Here is a 21,312-nt window from a genome sequence, read left to right as displayed (position 1 = left end):
CATCGAAGACCAAACCAAAGAAAATATTTTATTCTCTTTGCGCAAGACTCAAAAACTTCATCATAAATATTAATAGCAGTGTTTGAAATTTTGTCTGTTACTTCTATATTATTATTTGAATTTTGAAACATAATTAATTTATGTAGCTTAAGCAATCTAAAGACATAATCATAATTTATAAATATTGAGAACTTGTATTTTTAGCTATAAAAATAATATTACCTACAATGGACGGACAGTCAAAGGGCGCATTCAAAAAGCTATTGGCTGCGAAGTCAAAATTCAACTAGCTTTGTGAATGCAAAATTGCACTACAAAGCTAGTCAATCCGGAACTGGCAAATTAATGACAAATTCAAATATAAAAAATAAGAAATAAAAAAAGATTTGTGTTTTCAGAACTTTAAATAGTTTAATTTTTTTTTAAATTCATTAAAAGCAAATAGAAGATGTAATAATGATTGATTCATATTTGCACTTAAACTCCGAAAGGTTCATTTCATTTTCAATTCTTGTGACCTTACCGAGCAGCTGATTGTGAAACGTCAAAACCAGTGTGCAGTGTGCACTACTTTTAAGCCAAAATTTTTACACTACGTCGGAGGGGAATTTTCAACTATTTTGTAGTTAGATTTAGCGAATCAGAATCCCTTGACTACGTAGCCACTAGCTTTGTGAATGTGACCAATTGAACATGAAGATGGAACGGCGATGGTATGGCCCTGCTTTTCGGCAGCTGGAGCATAGATACATATATCTTCTGGTTCCTGGTGTATGGTTTTTTCAATTGAATGCACTTGTAAAAGACTCAAATTCTGTTAAATATTTAGACTAAACAAAATAATTTAGAAAAACTTACTTGTAGAATCTAACATTGAATGTTTTGTTTTTGAAATCGAAATTGTGTAATTTTCGACAAGACACTTTGCCTTTTTTCCACCACTCACATTAATTCACCGATACGGAATTTGAGAAATTTCATTTGAGGGTGTTTCAGGAAAGCCGTGTACCGGTCGGTTCTCTTGGTAAGTATATTTCTCTATGAGCTGGAGCTTGAAATTGCACATCATTGACGGAACTACAAATCATAAGTTCTGAGATCCTGAACACCAATGGGCCTACAAAGCTATAAACCAATTTTATTTTCAAACAGGATAACGGTCCCAAAGCATGCAAAATGCTATGGAAAGTCAAATTTGGCTTCTTTTTAATCAAACGCCTCATAATAAACCGATAGAAATTTTAGGCGACGAACGGGGCCGCACAATCCAAAAATAAACCAGAATAATAGGATTTAATGTCGGCAATCTGTTGTAGACGGCCACTAACTCTTATATTATTAAGGAAAATAAGGAACATGTAGGTAAAAAAAATATTTGTTTTACAAAGTCTTAGCTGTTTTTCAACTGCTTGTAAATTAAGGTAATGCCGCTGATGGTATCCTAGTTAGAAAATCCCGTTGAATTTTTGATAAAAGTGAAACAGGCACTTAAATTTGCTTTAGGAAAAAAATATAGGAAGTAATCTACAAAACGTATTGTCTCTAAATAATTAAATACCTATTGACTGGAAGCGTGGTTTTTAAATATTTTTCATTTTAGTGAAAGGTCAGCGAAAGGGAAGTGTGATAAAAAAGAAATGCGGAATATATAAAGTAGCCGGTTTAAAAAACCTTAAAAACAATGTTCCACTAAAAGATTTTTACTTAGGGTTTATGAAGCGCAATCCCCAACTTTAATTTAAAAAAAAAACCGAACATATACAAACGGTTCGGAAGGATGCAAGGAATCCCTTTGTAGTTTATGGTTTTTATGATAAACTCCAGAAAGTATTAGAAGAACATCAATTAGCTGATAAACCGCTGTTTGTTTTCAACGCAGGTGATGATATTATCACGATCCTAGTAGTATTCGTGCAATAGGCGTAAAAGGCAAAGCTTTGAGCAGAATTTCTGGAGGATCTGTACGTGAATCCACAACTGTGATGGCATGCGTGTCTGCGGATGGTTCAGTATTGCCACCATTGATAATTTTCAAAAGTGCTGCTGTACAAGCCTGGTGGACTTCAACAGATGGGTTTCCTGGAACTTTGTATGCAACCTCAAAAAAAAAGTTAGATGGAAGAACCACAATTTTTCAATTGGTTTGCAAACGGTTTTATTTCGTTTGTAAAAAAAATTCGTTCAAAAGAGTCCAGTCAGCTTTGCTTATATACGATGCAGTCACATAAGTGTTAAAATCATTAAAATATACACTCAATACAGTTAATTGATCTCCAAATAAACAAGTTTAACTTTTAAAAATGTATAAATATAGTTTTCGTTAGCTTTTTTCCAACTATAAAAACACTGTTCATAAGCCTTTAAACTGAATTTATTTTAAATTATGGGGTAAATGCAAACATTGATTAAAATGAACAAGACTGGTTGTATTTCATAGAAGTATCATTAATTTTCACATTTGCCCCATTCCGAAGTCTATATCAATTATCAACCAAGAGAAAACAGACATTTTCATTTACCCCTGATTTTAAAATAAAATGGGGTAAATGGGAACGCTTCTTGGCGAAATGAAAACACCAAAGTATTGCACTTACTATTAAAGGTAACTTGTTTTAGCTATTAGTTTATTAACTTTTCTCATTATTTTATAAGGTTAACACTTTTAGAATATCGCCCGATTTCTGGACAAAGTTCTAGCCCTTAAAACTAGGGGAACGCTTCTTGGCGAAATGAAAACACCAAAGTATTGCACTTACTATTAAAGGTAACTTGTTTTAGCTATTAGTTTATTAACTTTTCTCATTATTTTATAAGGTTAACACTTTTAGAATATCGCCCGATTTCTGGACAAAGTTCTAGCCCTTAAAACTAGGTTTAGTGAAATTTTAGAACTCATTTGAGTTCTACGTCATTTCTTCACGAAGTTCTAACGCGTTAGAACTTCGATTTAGAACTTTGTTATAGTTAGAACTTCGATAAAATTAGACCCTCAAATTCAGCGGTCTAGTGCCTTAAAACTCGGTTTATTTATAATTTCGTTTTTCAACGAGCGAAATGAAAATGAATTGAATTTCTAATCATTTTCGGAAAATATATTAAAAGACAATAAATAGCGAATATCCTACGAAAATGGATCTTATTTTTAATGATTTCATTTTTATGGAAGATATCCTGGAAGAACGGCGTATTTATCGAATGCCAATACGTGCAACAATTAACACATGGGACTACATTGATTTTTTTCGGCGCTTCCGTTTAACAAAACAAACTTTTTTAGCAGTCCTTCAATATGGACAATATATTCTTGTTGGTGATTCTGGGTATGCAAATACCAGATATTTGGCAACCCCTTACACGGCAAACAACCCGGATTTTACCAATAATCAACGGATGCAAGTTTACCAATCCCGCATCATCCGAACACTGTAGTTGAACGTTCAATTCATGGAATTCTGCAAGGCGACTTTCTTCCTTTGTAATCATTTGCTGACGCATTACCGCCACAGTAACTGAATGTAAGCTACATTTTTGATTTCGTATCGGACGACGACGTTGACCGTTGGTTTTGAAAAATTGATATTTTTCTTGTCCTTGTCTTGTCCTATATTGGTGTCGCTTCGGTGGACAAAGCTGCACACATATCAGCAATCGGTGAAGAGTTGACGGTTTGAGATGGCTGCGTTTTTTCACGCAGATTTTGGCAATTATCTGTACTTGTTTCTTCACTACGGCAAAAGGTAGTGTAAGTACCTTTTCCTTGTTGCGGAAGTAAAATTTTACTGCTGTCAGCAACAGTTGGAGGCATTTGGCCGAAATCTGTTGGCATTGCATCAGAACCAAAAGATTCCAACCCTGTCAGCAAATGACCGTAATAATTTTGCAATTGAAGTACTTCGCCGGTCATTTCAATTTTCAGCACGGTTGGTGTATTGGCCGGTCCCCCACCAGTTTGCAGCGCACTTTTTTTTGCACAAGTGGTAAACTGACGCAATACCGTTACAATTTTCTTATGCCTTCCAATTAGTGCAGGAACTTCTCTTTGGGTCTTTATCTGAACGAAAATGCTACGTTAAAACTGATCAGGAAATGAAATTATAACGCAACTTTAGGTCTGTATTGAAATGTGAGCGAATTATGCTAAACTCTCTTTTTTTGATGTCGTTAGTTGCGCCATTAGTTTCTTTGTTCAGAATTCCTTTTTGACCAAATTTTACCAACAAATTACACAGCAAGTTCGTGTCCTCTTGAGTCCAGTTGTCGCCTCTGTTTTTTCTGGCGGGCAAATTACCATCATTTCCGCTTTCTCGTTTTCTTCCTTTCGTATCGTCCTTGTTCATATTATCTAAGAATATTATTGTTAAATTCACAACAAATTCACTACAATAAGCATAAAAATAGGCATACATACCAGAAAAGAAAATAGGCGCAACAGAAATATTTATTTTGTATTTTGAATTGAAGAATATTATAAAAACGGAAACGTCTGTCAAAATATTCTGCCGGCTGATTCAAAAGTTTCAAAAACATTTTAAAACTAGATTCTAAAAATAACAAGTTCTAAGCCCTTAGAACTCGATAATGATTTCAGATCGAGTTCTAGAGAAGTGAAGAAATGCCCGAGTTCCAAATACTTTAAAAAGCTAAGTTCTGTCGTTAAACTGAGATTCACTAGATCGAGTTCTAAAGGGAATTTAGAACTTTGTGAAGAAATTGGGCGTTAGAATATCAAAATTGATTGTATTATTTTTTTTATTTCAAATTTGTGTCTCTTTAAAATTGCAAAAACTGTCCCCAACTACCCCAACTGACATACATTTGTCCATGTTTTGTTAAATATCCTTAAACCTTAGAAGGTGAAAACAGACATTACCCCAAATTTCATACATGTATAAGTAAATAAGTCTTTAAATGAAATTTCTTAAGACCCAACTGCACGCTACCTCACCGATTTACCCGGTACCTGACTACCCAGGTAATATCCTTAAACTTAAGGTACCAAAGTATTGGATATTTCAAGTATTCCCCAGGCAAGTCGATTCCTTAACCTATTGTGTATGGAACATTTGAAAAACTCCAGAAACAAACAGAAAAAAGAAGAAACAACAGTTTTATAATAAACACAATCCAAATAATAAATTAAAATAATTTGTTGAACCAAAACTCAAAAGATTGAATTTTTAGGAAGATTCATTCGAAAGGACGTAGATCCTTCAGAACCTATACCCACCTTTTATGTTTCATAGCTTTTAAAATGTCTGTTGTCTAAATAATAATTATATTGCCCACAGTTCCAAAAAGAACGTAGACATTTAGTTATGTCATAAGGAAGAGAAAAGAGTTTAAATAAAATAAATTTAGTTTACTTTAGTCATCTTCAAAAAATAATTACAATAGGCAGGTATGAATATAAATAGATTTTACAATTGTTTCTAATTCATCGGTTTTCTAAACTTCTTCTGTATCCAAACACGATACATTTTCAGCATTCTTCCCCGATTAACTTGCAATCGTCTATCAACAACATTCTGCTCCTCCACAAATCCCGCTCCACAAAAGAGATCTTTCAATTCCTCCTGTTCGAAGAAGTAGACTCTCGTTCCATCTCCACGAACATAGAAATTTTCTTGCAGACATTTTCCAGCTTTGAATCTAAGCTGTGCCAAGTCATATCGACCATAATCTCGAAATAGAACCAATCCTCCTGGTTTCAAGTATTTAAAACAATTCTCAGCGACTATCGTCATTTTCTCTGGATTTATAGCTGAGAGGACAAAAATCAGGACTATGATGTCGAGACTCTCCTTTTCGAATGGAACTTCCCAATCAGTGGCAGTGGCATCCATGACAAACACTTGACATCTCTTCTCATCGAATTCCGGATTCTCTCGGAATATATCGATGGCCTTAGCTGAGAAATCACATCCATAGACTTTTAGGTTTGGCTCCTGGCTGTACTTGAGAATGGGGAGAATGGTATTGCCTACACCACATCCCAGTTCGAATATTTGTCGAGCTTCGGTGCAGCCTTCTTTTGGGGCAAGTTCAGGAAACTCAGTGAATAACCAGTGTCGATCTTTGAAGAATCGATTCTGATGAATGTCATAGAATGAATCCCAGAATTTATCAGCTTCGTTCTCGAATTTGTTTTGATCTTCTGTTGTCATTTTTTGTGTGGAATTCTTTTGGACTGCAGCAAGTGCTTGGGCTTCTTGTTCGGCATCCCACTCGACGTTATCCCTAAACAAATAGAAGAACATTAGGCACCAATTAGTGGAATAGGGACTTATGATAATATACCAAGCATTAAACTGGAAAATATCAGATTTAGTTTTGAGAACTCGGTCACCTCCAGGCGGTTTCTTTCGGTGACGCGTGTGTTCATAGCAAAAGAGAACTTTCGGAAGAAATTGCAATTGTTTGAGAAATAATAAATTACCATGCATTGTGCGTGAAAACATCATCTTCTTTAGTTAAAAATCTATTTCCAAATTGTGGTCGAGAATCAGATTCGGTGGAAACTTTTTCATTGGTTTCAGGAGCTTCGTCGCACATGTTTACAAATTGAAAATAGGTATGTTCGATTTTGACAGTTGGGCTGTGCAATGTTTTCTTACAATTCTATGTTGTGACAGATAAATTGACAGCACGAGTGTGTTTCATTTAACAGTTGTGAGAAGTTCGGTATTCGCACAGAACAGGTGGTTTCTGTATTTATACTTCAGGTTTTTAAAAAGATTCTTAATTTTTATAAAAAAAAGAGTATTTTTGAAGATAAATTAGTGGATGAAAAAAATAACTTTTTTTGTTGCAAAAATACCATTGTTTCGTTGCTTGTGTGTCACATAGCACCACTTTGTGGAAATTTCAACAACTTGAGTTTGCTGTTAAATCGTATATCTCTTTCCATTTTTAGTGTAGTTCTTACATGTTAAATGTCAAAATATGACAGCTGTCTAAAGAGTGTTACAAATTAAAAGTCTCATTCGAAAGGTCTTGTTTCCACCCTAAATATAAATTTTATGCGTGTACAGAACATTTAACTTTAAACTTTACATTTCGTAAGATAAGTGCAAGACAAAAAACGTGCTAGGTTACTTCTTTAATATTTTAAAAATAAATGTTTAAACAGATAAGCATTACACTTGTAAAACCCTACTCCAAGAACCTTTTGAAATGGTGTATAATTTAGCTTAAGTTTAAATGGTTGATTTTCAGTTTGCAACTATTCAAAAGTCTCCCATAGTTGATCTCTGAGTTTATCTCAAGTATTAATTTAACTATGAAATATAACTTTGAGAACTTTTAAACTTGTATTTTAGCAGAAGTGAAACAATGACTGAGAAAGGTCAAAGCGTGCCTAGTTAAGAGAATAATTTTGTAGCTCTTTTGGAGTTCTTGAATTCCATTAACTAATGCCGCAGTTATCGTTGATTGACTTTTCTTTAATTAGGGATTTAAAATAAACGGAAAGTGAAGAAAATTTTAAATTATTGAATAATCAAGCCATTAAATTTAACTGAGACTTAAGAAAATGGCTCTAATGTATTAAGGACCACTTTGATAACTGTGAGTAGAATCTATAGAATGATTTCTATGGTGGGTTCTGTTTACTTCATCAGTAGCTAATTTAGTTATTTCTCACTTTTTTTTGATATATTTTAGAACAATATTCAATTAAATTATAACCAGAGCTTATTCTACTATCCACATTAGCTAAAGCTATCGATTTAGTGTTATAGAATTTTAACGAAATTAGATTTTTCAAATGAATGGTTATTTTATTTTACAATTTTTACGATTTCTGGAATGATTCCTATCTACATGGAGAAAATAATTGTATGTTATGGTCAAGAATTGAATTATAATGGTAGTAAGCACCTCGTTTTGTCTCAAAACTTTAGCTTTATTCGACGGAAAAACCGTTGTGTAGTAAATGCAACTGATCTCGTAGAAACTATTTATTTTTCTCGTCAGAACTCAAATTTAATTTATCGAAATTCCCGAACTCCGAGAGGATTTCATCATAAAAAACTCCCCAATATCTATTTTATTTAAGCATGGCATAGGTTAGGTTAGGTTGGAGTGGCTGTCCAGATGTCATTGACGCACGTAGACCTCAAGGGTCCATGGTGATACCACTTATGAGGTTACTCATGGGAGAGTAATGAATTTAAACAAACCATTTTGTACTTTTAATAAAGTTAGAGAGACGTTTTGTGTCAATCGTTGCCAGTTCACTGGTGTTATCGAAGAAGGAATTACCGAGAAAGTAATTCCTTCTAATGGAGAGGGCTGGCCATGTACGTAGAAGGTGTTGGACCTTTTCCTCTTCCTCCTCGTCCATGCAGCTTCTACAGAAGTCATTTGTGTAGACCCCTAGCCTCAGAGCATGTCTTCCTATGAGGCAGTGCCCCGTTATTACTCCAATTGTAGAGCTTATACTTTGTCTGCTCAGTGATATAAAGCCTTTCGACCGTTTTTGGTCAATACTTGGCCATATTTGCTTGGTTGCTAGGCAGGTGGTACTTTGTGACCATCTAGAATTTGTTGTTTCTAGAGCATATTGCTTGAGAAGATATTTGCAGGTAGCAAGTGGTGTTCCTATGTTATGTTTTTGTCTAACATAAGGCAGAAGTGTTCCGTTTTTGGCGAGCTCATCGGCTTTGCAATTTTCCGGAATGTCTCTGTGGCCCGGCACCCAAATGAGGTGAATGTTAAACTAAGCATGGCATAAAATAAACAAAAAAAATGAATTTATTTTATGACAGAAACCTTTTCCAAATGGAAATGCTATTGTTTTTCTAACTGAATTGAACGCTGCCATATGGAACTTTTAAATATGGGACCGTTTTGAAACTATTTTTGTTACAAAAAAAAACACTATTTAAAATATTTTATATTTATTCGAAATATCATTTCTCTGTGTTAAAACAACGAATTTTAAGAAGAGTTTAAAAGCTGAATATTCCTACTTTTTGATACGGACTTCATTAAAATATCAACAATCGGTATATTACAAATATACCGAGTAATTTATCTGTCCGCTAAATTTTTACAGTGCAAAAATGTACACTTTTGAAAAAACGAATGAGAGTTGCATAGCATGCTATATTATAAAGAAAAGTGTTTACAATTATATTCTAAAAGTGATTTCGGGCAAGTGGTGGGAGCGGCTTCTTCTCCAAGATGTCAATGATCTAGGGCTTTACTTCATAGACAAGTGACTTCACATAAGCTCACACAAATAGTCCAGTCGCTTAAAGCAAGATAATGCTCTCACTAAAAGTTTCCTATGGTTATAAATTTCCACGATTTACAAACAACATTCAGGAGTAAGTCTATTTATTATAAAATGACAAATTAAACAAAGCATAAATCAAATGGAATCTATCAAAAAGACCAACTCCAAAAAAAGTAATTCTAGTTTGAAAACCAGACGTCTAAAAAACACCCATCCGCAAATAAGTAAATTAAAACGCATGTGAAAATTTGTGGTTTGCTAAAAGAAAGTTAAGTCCAGAATAGCCTCGAATATATACACAAAAAGTAATAATTTAAGTTTAATTGTATTATCAATATTACAGAAAGTTTCACATTTCAAACACTAAAAGTCTTATTTTAAAACGCTCTATAGAGCCTAGCATAAAGAAATTATTGTTAAAGCCTTTTCACACCAAACCCAAATCCGAGTTTTGGGCAAAAAGTTTTCGAAATCAGAAAATCGTTCACACCGAACATTTACACGTTTTCATTTGACATTTAAGTGTCAAATTTTGTATTGATGAACAAATTTTTTGAGTAAAAAGTTTTTTTCTTCTCAATTTATTTGAAAAATGTTAGTAAACGATGATGAGTATATCAACCAACATTTCAGAACGAGCCGCAGAACTTTCGATATGCTCTGCAATGAACTAAAGGATCTGGAAATGCAAGATACAAACTTTAGCCTTATAGAGGTACTTATCAAGTTGATTTTGAGGAAGACAAAGATCTAAACGAACTTCAAAAGAACGAATGGGATCCCGTCATTGAGTGGTATAAGAAACGTTTCAATACGGACATACAAAAAACTCCCAGTATATCACCACCCACCGTTTTGGATGAGGATAAAATGAAAATATCCAAGTACTTCCTTTCACACAGTGAAGATGTTCCAAATGGTATGTATTCTCTCAAGATTCAATTTTTTGAAAATTCTTGTAGTGCAAACATTTTCTTAAGGATTTTTCTTTGCTGTCCTTAAGTCGATAATCCTTTTCTGTGTTGTGATAGAGCAGCATATCAGCGCAGACAAGGCTATAACACTAACTCGTCTCGAACAAGAGCTTCAACTGAAGTTCTGTGGACGGGTGGAATGGGCTCACTACATGAACCAACAAGAACTACAAGCTCGCTTGGCTGCAGCCATCCTCTTTGTTCACTTCAACTGATCCGAACAATTCACTAAGAAAAAGTTAATTTTATGTAAAACATTTACTTCTTCTTTCACAACAATCCAAAATACTGAGCTTATGACTTTTGTTTCTGTTGGCCAAATCTGCCTTCAGAATCGACATATAATGTGGCCGTCCGAGCAACTTTTACGCGGGGTTGAGAATATTCTGAACGATTTTGTTTAGGTCCTTATGGCCGGAGCAGAAAAGGTCAATTCCTAGTTCCAGATTCGTACCAAAATCACACTCATCCAGAGCGATCACTGAAGCTGTAATGATGGGCTGCAATTTTTACATGATTATCTCTTTGGCTTTTTCCTTTGGGGACTCGCCTGGCTTGTCCAAAGCACTGAGGATCTTTTTGATGTTGGCATCGCTTCCCATCAAGGGGTGATAGCAAACTGTTGTGGTTTTATTCACTGGAACAACGATTCTCTCATCTTGGAATGTTTTGGCGCAAATTTGTTAGTTCGCTGCGACTTTGCCTCCACCAGAGATTCTCTTTCATAATTATTCTGCTCCACAAATGAACTTATCACCTTTTTCAATTCTCCCAAACTCTTGTGATTGAACGGAGTTACCGGAAAGTCTTTCTCTAGGTAGTAAGCGAAAGCGTCGAACATATTTTTGGTGACGAGTTCGAAGACGCATCCCTTTTAAACGTCATTATGAACTATGAACAAGAGTTCCTCGTTCTTAGACGCCAGTAGCCATAGATAATTCTGGTTCCTCGCTTAACAAAGTTAACAGAGAGCTTTTGAAACTCATCATAAAAGAACCGCAATTTTTTCTGCTGCCAAGCAGGTTTTTTTTTCTCTTTCATATTCTGTAAATGCAATATTCAGGAGTTCAAAACAAATGTGCACTGACATCTCCTTTTAAACCCTCTCTCCTTTTCCTAGTGCTTACACTGTGCCTCTGCATAATAAGGGTAGTAAGATCCCCTTGAGTTTGTGCTTATTATAGAAAAAATAATAAGACTGCAAAACTCTTGCTTTTCAATAATTTAAAATATAACTCCCAACCACATTATGCCATCTACAGGTGAAACTCGTGCAACTAAAAAACCACCTAACCACCTGAACTCTAAGAATTCCAATGAAATTGAAACAACTTCCCAAGTTTTGTTTCACCTAAAACTCATACTCTCTCACTTTCTCTTGCATCAACTATTCCCAGCGAAAGCAGCCATTTTCAAATTTTTCCATTCCCTTCCAATAAGTTCCACTCAATCCCAGCCCCGTTTCGCAAACCAAATCATTCCATAAATAGCAACAACAAAAGTAATACTTCCAATCAAATTCCAACCGCTCGCGTTCAGTCGTCAGTTTACTGAGTGAATCGAATCGAGGCACAGTGGTGGTTGCAATTCGTCGTCTCCAATCGACTTGTAATTTATTTATTTATCCGTCGCGGATCAAAGGAATTTTCCCTCAATAAAACAACAAAAACGAAAAGAAAATCAAAACTGCAATCAAACTTGTGTGAAACAAATTAAGGAATAACATAACAAATTAATAAATGTACATAGTTTTAGGAGAATCCTTCAATTTTTGTTTAAACAACCATCCACCTGAGTGAAAAAAGTTTAAAAAGAAAAATAAAAATAAATGGGGGTGCGATGGAACATGACAACGATCAATGAGAATTAAATGAGTGCATTTTTCGTCTATTTTCTTTATATCCTTCGCCGTTGTCGTCGTCATCGTCATCGGGCTGAAAACCCGGGTTTTTCTCCTGCTATTTCCCTTTTTGCCCAAAACCTAAAGCCCAACCTCTGCCCCTCCCATCTTTGATGGTCAAAGAGGGTTAACACAACAACAAAGTTTAAAGTAAAAAGTCTCGACACTCGTAGTCGTAGTGAGCTCAGAAATTAACTTACAAATAAAAGCCCCACAAATTTAGAAAAATTCACGGAAGCAAGAAAATCAGCAACACAAAAATAAAGTGAAAAAATTTTCAGTGAGTCGAATTGATTCGGAAAATAGAGTATCAAGAAAAATCTAATTAAAATCTGTGCGTATTTTCCAAGTGAATAAAATATCGTTAATAATTTAGTCAAAAAGTGAATTAAAAAGAAAATAAAAAATCTGATTCTGGTTTTTCTTTTTTCCTGCACCAAAACCAACACAACAACGTCTCGTTGTCTTTTGTGTTTTTATTTCTCTTCTATTCTTCTCCGTCTTTCTGCACATCACATTCGGATTCGGATCTTTGTGTTTTTTTTTTATTGTTGTTGCTTTTCAATTATTTTCCATCATTTTTTTGAATCTTGAATTCTTACTTACGATTTACGAAAACGACGAGAAAACGCGAGAACGACAAAACAAGAATATAAAAATAAAGAGCAAGTAACGAGTAAATAAAAATAATAATAAAATAAAAAAGAATCACCTGCGCCATATTATCCCTCATCCTCGAGACTTGGTCGACTTTGACTTCGACTTGGAGTTCGTGTTCGTAGTTCGTAGTTCGTTCTTCGTTCCTTTTTCCTGTTCACTTCACTCAGTTCGTTGGTTAGGTTACGTGTGTGGATATATTTTTTTTTATCTTCTGGAACCACGACGACGAAGTCTACGTAGACTTCAAGTTCCTGTTCCACAGAAATCGACGAAGTTCTCTCGTCGTCAACGTTAAACGACGAGGACGAGGAAGAAGGATTTTCCTGTGCAAGTTGGTCTTCCTCTTTGTGATTATTCTCCTCGCTAAGAGCAGCAGCAGGAGCAGCAGCATATTCTGGGATTTTGCGGCACAGCCACAACAGCAGAGGAACGTGCATTCAAAATGAGTTGGGGTACTGAACTTTGGGTAAGTTAAAAGTGGAGAGCTCGTAACTATAGGTTTCTTTTTTTGAACACTTTTTCCAGTGCATGGTTGGATGCACACCCAAACCCAATATCTAGTTAAATCTGAATCTGAAGTCAAGTCCGAATCAGAGTTCGAGTTCTGGTCGGCCAGATTTTTCACTCGGATTCGGATTTCGGAACTCAGAAAATACAAAAATGTACCTATACTTGAGTGCGCTTACTGCGACACACCTGCAATTGACTCATTTTATTTATATTTCTGACTTTTTGCCTTCGCCTTGTCCCCATGTCCACTCTCAGATTCAGACTTTCAGAGTCTGCTGAAAAAGAGCGTATGACTATGACAAGGGGTTGGTAGGCAGGAGGGGGAGGGGACAGACAAAAATGGGAGCACTTGGAATATTTTTCTCGGATTTTCACCTTATCTTGTGGATTTTAATATATTTTAAATATTTTTTTTTTTTAAGTTTAATATCGATGAATTCTTTGTTGGAAGTTTTGGTTTGCGTGTCGCAGACGAGATCCCAGAGAAATAAGTAGGTATCTCTGTTTCTGTTTCTGGTTAGGTATTTGTTTTTCTTTTTTTTTGACAAGATACTCAGGAACTGAATGAGTCATCTGGGATTTTTATATGTACCTATTTATTTTGTTGTTGTTATTGTTTCATATGAATCTTGCTTTTGAAAGATTGATTGCGCGGCAGGTGAAATATTTTAATATTTTGTTTTTGTTTTAAATGATTTTCATACCTACTTATTGTAATACCTGCGTTCCTAGGAAATGCTACTTAAGCAAAGAGAAGGTAGAATTAAGAGAATCGTTACCATATGTTTCGACAGATAAGTAGATTTAAAAGGAAGTTAGACCTACTTGCCTTGGTTTCGAAGTAATTTTATGTTTAGGTTTTGGTTTTTAAGACAGTTCAATTCTTATTGTTTAATTCTCTCTTAGTCCTATACAGCTGCGAGCAAAAAATAGCAGTGCTTGGAAAATTATTTTAGATAAAACATAAAACATAAAAAGGGCTTTGGTGTTGGAAATGTTTCTAGTATTTGGTACCATGACCGTTATTTTTTACAACTGCTTCCCAGCTACGTTTAATTGACTCCACAAGTCCCTGACATCTTGATGGTTTTATTGATTGCCAAGCCTGGTCAGCAACGTTCCATAACTCTCTGTTATTTTTTGGTTTTGCCTTGAATACTTCTTTTTAATATCTGCCCATAGATTCTCGATGAGATTGAGGTCAGGAGACAGTGCGGCCATTTCATGACCTCAATCCTAATATCTTGGAACCATTGCCTGGCTGCTCTGATGGTATGCTTTGGGTCGTTATCCTGCTGAAAAACCCATTTGAGCGGCTTATGATCCAGTATATTGGGCCAACTCCATAATAGGAGAAGCATCCCCAAACCAATATACTGGATCACCCATGCTTAATTGTGTTTCTGGTGTATCTGGGGTTATATTCCATGTTCGGGGGTCTTTTCACAAACTGTTGAGATCTTTTACCAATATTAACTTGCTCTCATCGGTCCAGAGAATGTGGCGAAACATTCCGACACTTTTCAGGAGCTCATCCTAAATGCTCGCTCGCAAACTTTATCCTTTTAACTATATGGTTCTTCTTCAAAAGTGGAACCTTTCTTGGACTGCGAGCATTTAGGTTATGGTCCCTTAGTATTCTGCACACCGCACAGAACCTCAAGCTCGTCTGCAATCTCTGTAGCTGCTGCTGTAGGATTATTTCTTGAAAAGCGAACCGCACGTTTATTAAAAGATGTTGTTAGAGATTGTTTCCCTCTTCTGGTTTCTGCATTTTCTTCAAAGGTTATAAAGTTCTTGAATCTTTTTATAGGTTTGGCTTCCAAAACAAGCTTTTTTATAATTTCCCGCTTCTCCAGTGAGCAGTGCTTGCCTCGATGCACTTTAAATTGATAAATTCCATAATTTTATTACAATTTTAATGGAACTATAAAATAGAATAACAGGACTTATTTTTTATCACTTTTGAAATCAAAATTTAAATCAAAACACAATTATTTAAATTAAATTTGTCAATCCCCGCTATTATTTTGCTCGCCTAAAATAATGAATCACACTACACAAAGCGCCATTTAAACAAAGCAATGAGAATTTACCGTTAAATTATCACTTGCACCTGTAAACATAATTACTTTGAGTACCAAAATACAGTAGAGTTGCGATAAAGTGGCTTGGTTATTGATTTATGAAAAATTATAGGTTCTTGGCTATTAAACTGCTATTATTTTGCTCGCTTCTGGAAGGTAGTTTTAAAATTCATGACATACTGGGCTTATGATTTAGAATAGGAATATTGATCGTTCTAATTTCTGCCTGCGTTCATTAATTTTGTCGGGTTGAAACGATATACATATATAAAACACAGTGTTACGTTTTTGATTGAAATTTTATTTCATTACAAAGTTTGGTTTGCTAGTACCCGTGTCATGATGGTTAGTGCGTTGGACTGTCATGCAAGGGGTCTTGGGTTCAATCCCTGCCTGTGCCACCTTAATTTAAAAAAATAATTTTCGCGGGTACTGCCTCTTGCGAGGAATTCACAAATCCTTCAAGAGTAATTCTTGTCATGAAAAAGTGCTTTCTCAAATTAGCCGTTCGGATTCGGCCCATTGTCCCTTCCATTCTTGACAACAGTACTCGCACACAGGAATGGTTGCGTGTTGTAAGTCTCTAGTCCCTGGTTCACAACGGACTGTTGCGCCACCCAATTTATTTTATTTAAAAAGTTTGGAACTTTACTGCTTCGAGAAAATTCTTAGCTTGCAATTGTTAAGAGGTAATTTGTAACCACTTTTTCGAAAAATTGAGAAAAATGATAAGAAAACAACTCAATTACAATGACATGTAATTGAATTCATGCACTTTTTTAATTACTTTATAATAGAATGGAAAAATTTCAATTAGTAATTGTATGTAATTTAACAACACAAATGTAATTTTTCAGTGTTCATTACGCACAAAAATCTAATTAAATATTACATTTTACGCGATTTTAAAATATAATAAGATCTTTTATATATATGTTGCTTAAAATTAATAAATATTTATATAAGAAAATCAATTACCTACCTTGACTGCAAATTAATAGTTCTTTCCCTTAAGAACGCATTATCATTTACAATTAGATGTATGTATGTACCTAATTAGTAGGAAAGTGCATTTTTTCAATTACAATTAATGATATTGTAATGAAAAATAAATACAAAAAAAAAACAATTAATAATTACTTGTAATTGAAATGTAAGTTGAAATTAATTCGGAATATTAGTCATTATTTCCCATTTCATGTTTTTCATTTCAATATATATCTCGGCCATTACTTCAGTGATGTTTGATCTAAAGTCCGTCGTAAATAAGGTGTTCAGAGCAACTGCGAAGAAAAAAATTAGGAATTGTTAAATTGCTGGCCAATTGGCATCGTCCTGAAAACGAATAATTACAGAAGACAGATAAATTCACAGTCTGATCTTGAATTACCGGTCGAAACAAATTGGTGTGACACGTTCAATATGTGCGAACGTCAGAATATCGATAAATTTGAAAAATCCGAAACACTTGCATTTGCAGCAGCAACATTTAAGACTAAGTGTTGATAACATTACGATGATGCCCAGGCCTTAAAATAACAATATGCTTTAAGTGTCTTAAAATTTCTTCAACCTTTTACCTTTGAATATTTAGAATGAAACAACAACACCTATTAATTAATTAGGTATTGGGTCGACCTTCCTGCTTCCTCTATCGAAGCCCAAATTTGGACTTCTCGTGAATTTGATGCTTTGTCTGATTCCATATAAAGAATTGTTTCGTCCTACCCTCGCACTGAAATCGTTGTTACGGACGATTCAATGTACACAATTCTTCATGGTTTCAACACTCAGGCCAGACAACACCCGATGGAGTGTGCAGAAATCTTCGCTGAGTTGAACCACCTAACTCAGCTGGGCAACGAGCCCACCAATATCGGACGTGGCAGTTCGATCAGAAAACATTCTTGACTTGTTTCTTACCTTTGACCCTGATAAGTACACTGTTAGTGTTCTATCTCCTCTAGGCATATCTGACCATTGTGTTATATCAGCAAATTTCTTGTGTCAAAACTGTTCAGTTAAAGAAATAGCTCCTAAGAGAACACTTTGGCAATACGAGAAAGCCAACTGGGGCGGTCTCAATACTTACTTCAGGATCTTTAACTGGTCACTATGCTTCCTCGATAGTGACGTTGACGCCAACGCTGATGTGATCACAAGTTTAATTCTCCTGAGAATGAGAACTTTTATCCCGAACAGGGTTAAAAGCATCAGACTGAAGGAAAACGCATGGTTTGATGTGAGCTGTAAAGAGGTTATTAGGGCCAAAGAAGTAAGTTGCCGTTGCTATAAAGCCTACGGTTGAGGAAAGCCGGAAAAAGATCAAACAAGCTAGGAAGGCCTGCAACGCCCATATTCGACGGACCAAATTTTTACATGTACAAAAATTGCGTCAAAAAATTCTGCAATGTCCGAAAGGCAGTAAATATTTTTGGTAAATTGTAAAAAACATGAGGAATTCTTCCTCTTCATCGGTTCCTACGCTCGTTGTCAATGACACTCCTCTTGTTAGCTCCTTAGAGAAAGCTAAACTCTTTGTTAGGCAGTTCGCTGCCAATTCTACGCTGCCAGTGAGTGTTATGACTCCGGCTGTACTTGAGCGAGTAAGTGATTCTATGGGTCAAATCTTTTTTCGCACCTGTTTCGCGTACTGTTTAGTCCTTAGAGATCTAAACACACATAAATCCGCTGGTTCGGATGGTATCCCCGCTATTGTTCTTCAACGCTGCCAAAACCACTGCGTAAGCTTTTTCATCTGTCCTACTCCTCAGGTCTCGTTCTGAGGGGATGGTAAACTGCATTTGTCCAGCCCATTCCCAAAAAAGGCGAATCTTCCTCAGTGATCAGCCGATATTTTGATTTAAGTAAACGTTCCAATAAATTTGACTTAATCAATCAACCAATCAATAAGTTACTACAAATTTGTCTAACCTTTAAGTCCCTTATCTAGTCTGAAATTTTCTATTTAACTAATATTGGTTGCCTTCAATGTTGTTAGCGTTTTACGTGTAAGAAAACAGCTGATTGAAAAAAGTTGGGTTATCAAGAAAGGAATTCAAAGATATCCGTACATATGGATAAATTTGAAGAGGCCTGAAAATTGGTTGACAATGTGTACATTTGTGAACTATTCATTAAACATTTTATTTTAAAATAATTTTGGACGTCGAAATATACATTTTTTGAACATTTAAAAGTTGTTTTTGTTTTTTGCTAACAATGTTAACTTTCAACTATCTATCTCATTCATAAGGTATCTAAAAATAAACCTACATACATACACATTAAGACACTTCACATGACAGCTGACTTTGGCAGGTGTCTAATGCCCCATACAGTACAAATGCTTCCAATAATAATCTATAAATCTATAATAATCTAATAATCTATAAATAGTTATCATACGTATGTTTTTGTAAACAAACATGAATTTATTGATAACTTATTTATTTTCCGAAATAAACGTATCATTTAAAAAGAGTGAATGAAATAAACCTAGTTGAAGCTTTGCGCTGTGAAATCAAGAATTTCTACAATGACGGATCTAAAACCAATAAATATGTTATTTGATGCGTATGGTCCGTTTGGCTAAGTGTATGCATCCCCTTTCGTCTACCAAATAATTACACCATGTTCCAATTAGACATTCTAGGTATAAAAGATGCCCCCCATATAAGCATCCTTTCATACCTCCAAGCAACTAAACAAAATGATTGAACTCTTTTTCCCCTCATTCCCAAAGAACCCCAAAAATATGGATGGAGTTCAATATTAATTTCTGTTTGCTGCCAAGCTAGAGAAAAATTTAAGAAAATTACAAAGCTGGATAAATAGTTTCTGGATAATAAGTTTCGACGGTTGTTGTATATATGTTGACAGTTAAGAATTTAAAATTGTCTTGATATTTCTGTTCCGTAAAACTTGACAATTTATCATGAATCGTTTAACGCTAGAACCACGCTTCTGGAAGTTCACTTTGAAAACAAATGAATCTATTAACAACGTTCGTAGAGCACTTCGTCCATTTTGCCGTTTTTAGTGTCATAGCTCATTTCTAGTAAAATGTCTTCGTCAAAACGCCAAAATGCTGTAAAAGGAGCGATGAAAACTATTAAACCACTTAAGGGGGTATTCTGGTCTAGAGACATGAATTTTAGGGTAATTTTTGAAGTGCTGTAGAAAAAAGCAAGCAATAATTTTAGCATCTATTTTTTTGTACATTATTTATTCACATTAGAAGCATGCAAAAAAAAATAAAAAAGTAAAAAAAAAAATCAAAATTCCGTTAGTTATCAGCTGATGGAGTGGTGCGTCTTAAAAATTTGGTGCGTGACCATACCCATGATTTTAACTCTCCTAGAAATCTGAAATCAAAAACTAAAAAAGATTATTAATCTACAATAATGTCGCAATGTCTGGAACTACGGAAAAGTTACAAACATTTTTTTTTACAAAATGGCGGCTGTCTAAAGAAAAATACAAAAAAATTACCATTTTTTTGAACATTCTTCGATTTGTTAAAAATAGTAAAAATTAAAATTTGGGGATGGCTGTAGTTCCGGACGTAGACAAGTCACTAAAGAAGACTCTCTTAAAATTTCAAGTAAATCGGTTCGGCAGAACCTGAGAAATAGTGGGTATCAGATTCAAAAAGACAGTTCTGAGAAAAACGCGTTTAAAGTACTCCATTATGTCTTTTGTTCTATTAGTTGCAGCCCAACCGATTTGGGTGGCTGCTCAGCAAAATACTTATTTCTCCGAAAATAATTTGAATTTGGGAAAATCCTCTCATAGACATGTTCTTAAATAGTTAAACTATGAAAATATGAAAAGAAAAAAAAATCGTTTTTTTTTAATTTTTAGACCAGAATACCCCCTTAAGTATCACCATTACATCATCAATCCTTATTTTTTTTTTCCAAAAAAAAATAAAAAAAAAGAGATTTCAAACCGTTTAGCAAAAATGGTTAAGCGTTTTTTTTTGACACATTTGGAAGACATTTTACTAACAACTTTTGAAGTTTTTTAGAATATTTTATGAAATAAAGTAAATATTTAAACTAAACATTGAAGAAAAGGATTATAGATTTGGAAAACCATCACATTGAAAAAAAAAACGACTTTATAAAAATCCTTACATACGTGTTTTCGTTCGAACTTAAAAAAGCGATTACCCAAAAACCTGACGTTAAAGCTTAATTTTGAAGTCAGATTTTAATTAAGGCCGTCAAAACCCATTGGAAAATTGCAGTTTTAATGCCAGTAAGAAAACCACCGTTCATTTGTTTCCAAAGGTTAAATCAGCTAAGGATTAAAGGACAAGACGCTTAAACTTTCGTGCTTAACCATCAATTTATTTCAAAGCCAATTTGTTGACGATTTTATTTCGAAAAGCGGTCTCTGGATTACTCTTTATGGGGTTTTAAAATGTAGTTTGTTCATTGCGACGACCAAATAACTTATGGACCACAAATAGCCAATATTAAAGCTATCTTGGGTCAAAACCGCCAAATTCATATGAAAAATTAGTACAAAAATATTGCATTGGTCGAATGAACTCGATATAAAAACCTCTCCGATATTAAAAATGTTGATATCAACTATTTTTAAGGCAAGTGTTAGGTCTACAAAAATATATATGAAATGCCCATTTGGCCCAAAGGCCAATATAAACTTTTGATCTCTGGTCAATAGGAACAATAAAAGCTTCTGGGTGCACACAAATTGTTGGCGACAACTTTCAAAACATTTAAAAAAAATAATATCAAATATATTCAACTTTTTAAACTTTCACGCAAACAAATTTTTTTAACAAGCAATTATTCATCATCACTTCAAAAACCTTAATTAATTCGAACACATAACATCTACCTAGGTATGTATAAGTAAAGTATTGGTAACGTCGCGTCGTCGCTCGTTGCGCGCCATTCTAGAAAC

At 34.7% G+C, this 21,312-nt stretch overlaps 2 protein-coding genes and 1 pseudogene across 13 annotated transcripts in view; 2 read left to right on the top strand and 1 right to left on the bottom strand.

The window, feature by feature from the left end:
- Positions 1-5,344: 5,344 nt before the first annotated feature.
- LOC129945832 (tRNA N(3)-methylcytidine methyltransferase Mettl2) lies at positions 5,345-6,562 on the bottom strand. Of its 2 annotated transcripts, none has more exons than XM_056055766.1 (2): positions 6,437-6,562; positions 5,345-6,237 (listed from the first exon to the last, which is right to left on the bottom strand). In XM_056055766.1, the coding sequence occupies exons 1-2, from the start codon at positions 6,550-6,552 to the stop codon at positions 5,430-5,432; spliced, it is 924 nt and encodes a 307-aa protein (XP_055911741.1). In that variant the 5' UTR covers positions 6,553-6,562; the 3' UTR covers positions 5,345-5,429. The 2 variants fall into 2 exon arrangements, with proteins under 2 accessions (XP_055911741.1, XP_055911740.1); XM_056055765.1 differs by having other exon boundaries at positions 6,298-6,550.
- A 3,271-nt stretch (positions 6,563-9,833) lies between these two features.
- On the top strand, positions 9,834-10,457 carry LOC129945293 (ATP synthase mitochondrial F1 complex assembly factor 2-like; annotated as a pseudogene).
- A 1,296-nt stretch (positions 10,458-11,753) lies between these two features.
- The window catches only part of LOC129946997 (formin-binding protein 1-like), a 139,578-nt gene continuing 130,019 nt past the window's right edge, over positions 11,754-21,312 (top strand). For all 11 annotated transcript variants that reach the window (XM_056057394.1, XM_056057391.1, XM_056057393.1 and 8 more), the window contains exon 1: positions 11,754-13,241. In XM_056057394.1, coding sequence (XP_055913369.1) covers positions 13,218-13,241 — 24 coding nt within the window. In that variant the 5' untranslated portion in view covers positions 11,754-13,217. The remainder of the gene's footprint in view (positions 13,242-21,312) is intronic.

Source organism: Eupeodes corollae, chromosome 2 (assembly GCF_945859685.1).
Source record: "Eupeodes corollae chromosome 2, idEupCoro1.1, whole genome shotgun sequence".
Taxonomy (NCBI): Eukaryota; Metazoa; Arthropoda; class Insecta; order Diptera; family Syrphidae; genus Eupeodes; species Eupeodes corollae.
Note: the sequence above shows the minus strand (reverse complement) of the source record. Positions and strands in the feature narration are given on the sequence as shown.